This window comes from Castanea sativa, chromosome 11, assembly GCF_040712315.1.
Source record: "Castanea sativa cultivar Marrone di Chiusa Pesio chromosome 11, ASM4071231v1".
Classification (NCBI taxonomy): domain Eukaryota; kingdom Viridiplantae; phylum Streptophyta; class Magnoliopsida; order Fagales; family Fagaceae; genus Castanea; species Castanea sativa.
Genome location: NC_134023.1, coordinates 32,927,574 through 32,932,895, shown reverse-complemented (window position 1 = coordinate 32,932,895; position 5,322 = coordinate 32,927,574). Strand labels below are relative to the sequence as shown.

Below are 5,322 nucleotides of genomic sequence, written 5' to 3'. Positions count from 1 at the left end.
CTTTGACTTTGTTATTCCTTAGCACACTTGCTGCTCTGATGGCTTCCCTTTCCTCTCGAAAAAGGAGGGAGCGTACTCCTAGCTCTTCTGAGGGCGAGGGTTCTTCTGATTCTGTGCAGTGCTAGTCACAAGGAGTCATGGAGAGCCCAGCCTTCCCTTTACAAGACCCCTGGTACACCCCCAGTCTATTCTTCCCTGTGGTGTCTCACGGTAAGGCCCCTTCATCTCCTCACGCTTGGGTATTCTCCGGCTAGGCGGGTTTTGCTTGTTCTGCTCAAGTCCCAGATCCAAGGGAGATTTTGGACCTCCAAGTCAGGCGAGGATCTCGAAAGGCGATCCCCATCTTCTTCGATTTTGTCCTTGGAAGGATCTCAGGTTGGCCCATTTTAGTAGATAAGGAGCTTGCCGATGCGGAGTTTGTGGGCTGTTTGGAACGCGCCGGGATCTTGAAGGCAGTGGCAATTTCTAGAAACCTTGAGTTCTTCAAAGATGCTAAGGGCCTCAGGCATTTGGTACGCCGTTGGTGCCCTTCTCTTCATACTTTCTTCTTTTCTATTGGTGAACACCATCACCTTAAAGGATGTGGTTAAAAATTTCCTTCTCCCGGTGTTTGGAGACGAGAATCCCTTTGATATCAGTCTTTCCAGCGAGGATCTCGAGGTGGAAGACAAATTGTTTAGCCATTTTGGCAAGCGCATTGCTTCTCCTAGTGGGAAACCGGCCAGAATGGGCAAATGGGTTATGAATCTTTCGCGAGAGAAAGACAAGGCATTCAAGCGAGATGGGTTCTTGGCTCTTTGACTTAGTAAATTTTTGTTCAGTTAGTTCCCAGGGTACGGGGTCAAGTCCGTCTTCTTCCCGTTGGCCATCAGATTGGCCCAGGGTGCTCAGTATCCTCTAGCCCCCATGTTCTTGGGCCACGTTTATTCTCAACTGGATCAGCTTCATAGAGACGAGGTTGAAGGTGACTCTTGTTATGCGATCACCTCATCCCTCCACTGTGCCATTCTCCAGGTATTCATGTGGGACCACTCTTTAGTTACTTTAGCAAAGTGTAGAAATTTGAAGTTTGTAAAAGATAAGTTCCAAGGATCCCCTGATGTAATTAAAGGTCTTTGCGGTAGTTTGACTGATAGTCACCCAATTATTTTTCGTTAGGCCAGTCTAAAAGGTGCCAATCTCAACCTAGTTGAGCTTTTTGATCAGGCAGGGCATTTAAGATGGCGCTCTCCCCAGGAGTTCGGCCCCAGGTTTGCTTGTGACTCTGTTTTAGCTTCTTTTCTCACTTCTCCAGGGAACACCTTTGATTTGCGCTAGGGTAATGAAGGCATTTTGGCTTATTTAGCTTGTGTTAGCCCTTCTTGGCTTCCGGTGCCCTCCTCCAGTGGCCCCAGATACACACATTACTCAGCACATCGGGTACTCCAGCAATTTGGCTTCAATCAAGACATCCCTCCAGTTTTCAAGGATATAGTACCCTCTCTCCCTTTGCTGGATCCATTCCTTAGGCCTCAGGCCTTCTCCTACTGGTTGCGGAGAAGTCCTCAGTTTGTGGTTCCCAACTCCCAGAAGGAAGTCTTTACTTCTGATGGTTTTTCTAGCTATTGGAGACGAGTACAAGAATCTTTTGTTGATTATGTTGGGATGGGCAAGATTGAGAGAGTTCCTAATTCCGATATTATTTCTACTCCTACTGCTAATAGGCGCCTATCCCTTCCCATTGCTGGTATTGTATCTGCTGCTGTAAGCAGCAAGACAGGGTTTGCGGAATGGCATGCCTCTAGGGGTGGTTGGGTGTGTTACGCACAGGATTTTCCAGAAACTTGTTTAGGATGTGACCTCGTTGTTGGTGCTTCTTCTGGGGTGCCAATTAAAAGAAGGGCAGTAGAGGCAATTGGTGCCGCTACACCCATAGGTAAAGGTAAAAAGATCAAGCAGGAAAAGGCCGAGCAAGCTGAGCTTAAGGAAGGTGTTGAGGGCGCCGAGACTGGCTCTGAAACCAAGAAGAGGAAGACTGTGAGGTCCCAGAAGCAATTGGTAATTTTTGAGGAACCCAAGAGAGCGAGTTCCCTTGCAGTGGGAAAAGAAGTTGGGCGTTCTTTAATTCCAAAGTCTCGAGTGAAGACTAAGGTAGAGTCATCTCTCTTTCAGGTTCCTGTGAGTTCTTCAGCCCAAGGTTCTTTGGGATCCTTTGATCTTGTACCCCAGTCTCCCCTGGGACCTTCTGGGTGTACCTATAGTAAACAAAATACCATTGGAGACTCTGTACAGAGAGAGAGAAGGGCAAGGCCTCTTTCCTTCTTCTCTCTTTTATTTTGCAGTAGCTTGTCATTATTGTTGCAATGTCTTTCTCTTTCTCTTTTAAGCGATGAGTGACTATTTTTTCTTCCTTGCAGTCCAAGCGCAAGTCAGACCCCAAGAAAGGCAGGAGTCAATTTTCTGGTGATGATGTGGTATGGCCTTCTTTGTGCTTTTCTCTGTTTGTTTCTACCTCCTTTTGGTACCGTGTACTTACATATACATATATATATATATATATATATATATATATATATATATATATATATATATTTTACAGGTAGAGGTACCCCCTCCTGCAATTGGCAGGGCTTTGGAGGAAGAAGTGGTTACTACTCCTTCTACTGGTTTCCTAGGCGTGGAAGAGGAGGCCCCAAGTGGTGGTATAACTGAGGCAACTGGGCAGCCAATGCAGGGAATTCAGTTTACCCCATCTGTTGTTCCCCTGGCTACTCAGGATCCTGGAGCTTCTCAGCCCCCTGTTTCCTAAGATCCCTAGCCTGAGCAGCCTTTCAGTCCCACCAAAACTGTGTCGCCTGATTCTATGTTAAGCAAAGAACCCTAGGGGGGCGTGTCTCCATCCATACAAGCAGGTGAGCCCCCCATCCTTCTTTTATAAAAAGCTTAATCTTGTTATTCTTTTATCTTTTTTTCTTTTCTTTTTTTTGAGATTTCCCCTTTTCTCTTCCCTTTTAGGTCAAGCCAGTGCTCAACCTGCCCTTAAGGCTGCTTCTTCTTTGGAATCAGAGGGTTCTAAAGATGCGTGTTGTTCTCCTTTTACTGTGCTTCATCCCCTCCCCCCCCCCCCCTTTTGTGCTTTTCTTTTGCCTTTTCTGCCTATGGCGAAGCCCCTAGTATCCTTTCCTTCCTTTAGCCATTTTGCTAAGGTTTCCTCACCCTTTTGTGCTGCGTGTTCTCTCATAGAGTCCTCCAAGAAATTAGAGGAGCAAGAGGAGGAAGCCCCACCACAGGAAGCCGATACAGGTCCTCTTTTTTTTTTTTTTTGCTTTTCTTACTTTACCTCTTTCTTTCTTGGCTCTATCCTCCCATTTGAACTATGCCTACTTTTGCAAGTGTTGACATAGGTGCTAGAGATCCTGAGTTCGTGGTTCCTGAGGTGGCTATGGGATCTGCTTAGATTACTAAATCTCAGGCAAGGACCCCTTAAACTATCCAGAAGGTTGACAGTTCCCTAATCCCTAAAAGTGGAGATGCAACAATGAGGGAGGCTCCATAAGCAGCTATTTCAAATCCTGACTTGGGGCTCCCTGCCTTCTTGGCCCGCTTTGATCCATTGGAGTTTAACAACCTCCCTGCAAGCCATTTTCATAGCTTTGGGCCTTCCCATGGCAACTTCTTGCGCTTCTTCGTGCCTGTGGAGGGTCTGCCATTGCTGGAGGGGTTGCTCAAAGTCCATGGAGACTTTACCAGTGGTTTGAGGGGAGGTATGTTTCTAGGTAACATTCTGATGGAGTTGCTGTGTGCCGTGTTAATCTCCCTGAGGAATTCCTCCCTTGACTCCTTATCTGAAGAGAAGCTTTTGGAATGGAGGGTGGTGCAGGATCTTTTAGAGGCAAAGTTCAACCTGTCCTTCTTGCTGGAACATTTGCGTTTACTGGCCCACATGCTATTCCAGAGGCGGGCTTCCAAGAGTATAGATGTTGAGATTGCTGCCGCTGAGAAGGCTCTAGCTCGTGCTCATAAGGTCCTATAGGATTTGAAGGTTAAAATGCAAAAGGTTCTCCCTCCTTCAACTGCCCCTGCCATTTCTCCAGACAGTTCTTTACTGACCGGCCTTATTACTTAGCCCCTCCTTTTTTTTTAGCTAGTTCAGATGTGTACTTTCAAACAATTTGGGATGTACAAGTTTTATCTTTTTCTGTTGAACACTGTTCCTAGCTTTTCTTCCTCATTTTCAGTGGTATGGATCTATATTTGTGTTGTCTTCTCTTTTTTTTTTTTTAAGACTGCTTCTATCTTTTAATAGCATATGGATTTGTTCTTCTCTTTTTTTTTTTGTATACTTTTTTTTTCTTTTTGCACCGAGTCTTAGGCCATGGTCCCTACAAGTCTTATTGTAGGTTCTGGATCAGGTACCCTGGTGATTACTTTACTACGCAGGTACTGAACTAGGTACATTGGGTGCTTTCTTTCTTCCCCCCCCCCCCCCCCTTTTTTTTAAGAAGTCTCATATCATGAACCAGGCAAACCCCCTTTTGTCAAATACTGGGCTAGGTATCTCGGGTACTTACTTTTGCATGTAGTCCCAGGTCATGTACTTGGACTAATTGTGATGTGGGTCCTGGATCGTGTGCTAGAGTTCTCTCCCTTCTCTTTTTTTTTTTTTTTTTTTTTTTGGCATCGGCCCAGGTATCCCCCTCAAATCTGCCCACATTTGGACTTTGTAATATTTAATTTAGTTTGCATAATTTAAAGGAAATAAAAGAGGTTTCATTGAATCAAAGCATAGTTGCTAATCTAAGGAACACAGAAAAGTTATCAAAGATAGTAAGAAACACAGAGCGTCCTTCTATTATGGGTTTCTGGATAAAACTACTTAAACAAAAATTCATGACAAAAGTAAGGAATGATGAAGTACTTAGCAAATCGGAGAAGCGAAAAGGGGTCCCGGTATGCTAAGATCTTTCCCTTTCTATGCATAGTACTGTTTCAGCCACTTCCCATTTATGGGCTCCATCGGGACTATCCCATCTTCCTTTGTGAGATAGTAATACTCACTATCATGGGCTTCTCTGATAATGTAAGGCCCTTCCCACTTTGGGGAAAATTTGGAGGGTCTTGGGAGGTTTCTTCTTACATGTTCAGCTGTCCTTAGCACCAGCTGTCCTTCAGTGAAAGCCCTTGGGTGTACTATCTATGCATACGCCTCAGTCATCTTTTGTTGGTACCTCTGGCTCCTCCTCCTAACTAGTTCTCTTTCTTCCTTTATCCTTTCCAGATCTGCTAATCTCCTTTCATTATTTGTGTCCTCGGCGTCCTCCTGGCTTTCTTCAAGTACTACTC

At 45.1% G+C, this 5,322-nt stretch overlaps 1 protein-coding gene across 1 annotated transcript; it reads left to right on the top strand.

Moving 5' to 3' along the window:
- Positions 1 to 3,137: 3,137 nt before the first annotated feature.
- On the top strand, positions 3,138 to 4,012 carry LOC142616375 (uncharacterized). The gene is made up of 2 exons (XM_075789242.1): positions 3,138 to 3,282; positions 3,540 to 4,012. Exons 1-2 carry the CDS (start codon positions 3,138 to 3,140, stop codon positions 4,010 to 4,012), a joined length of 618 nt encoding a protein of 205 aa, XP_075645357.1.
- Positions 4,013 to 5,322: the final 1,310 nt, after the last annotated feature.

Bases quoted from the DNA above. Each gene is read 5' to 3' on its own strand.
- LOC142616375 (XM_075789242.1), top strand. From the start codon at position 3,138: ATGGCGAAGCCCCTAGTATCCTTTCCTTCCTTTAGCCATTTTGCTAAG. The intron at 3,283-3,539 runs GTCCTCTTTTTT...CTCCATAAGCAG, and splicing joins ACCACAGGAAGCCGATACAG to CTATTTCAAATCCTGACTTG.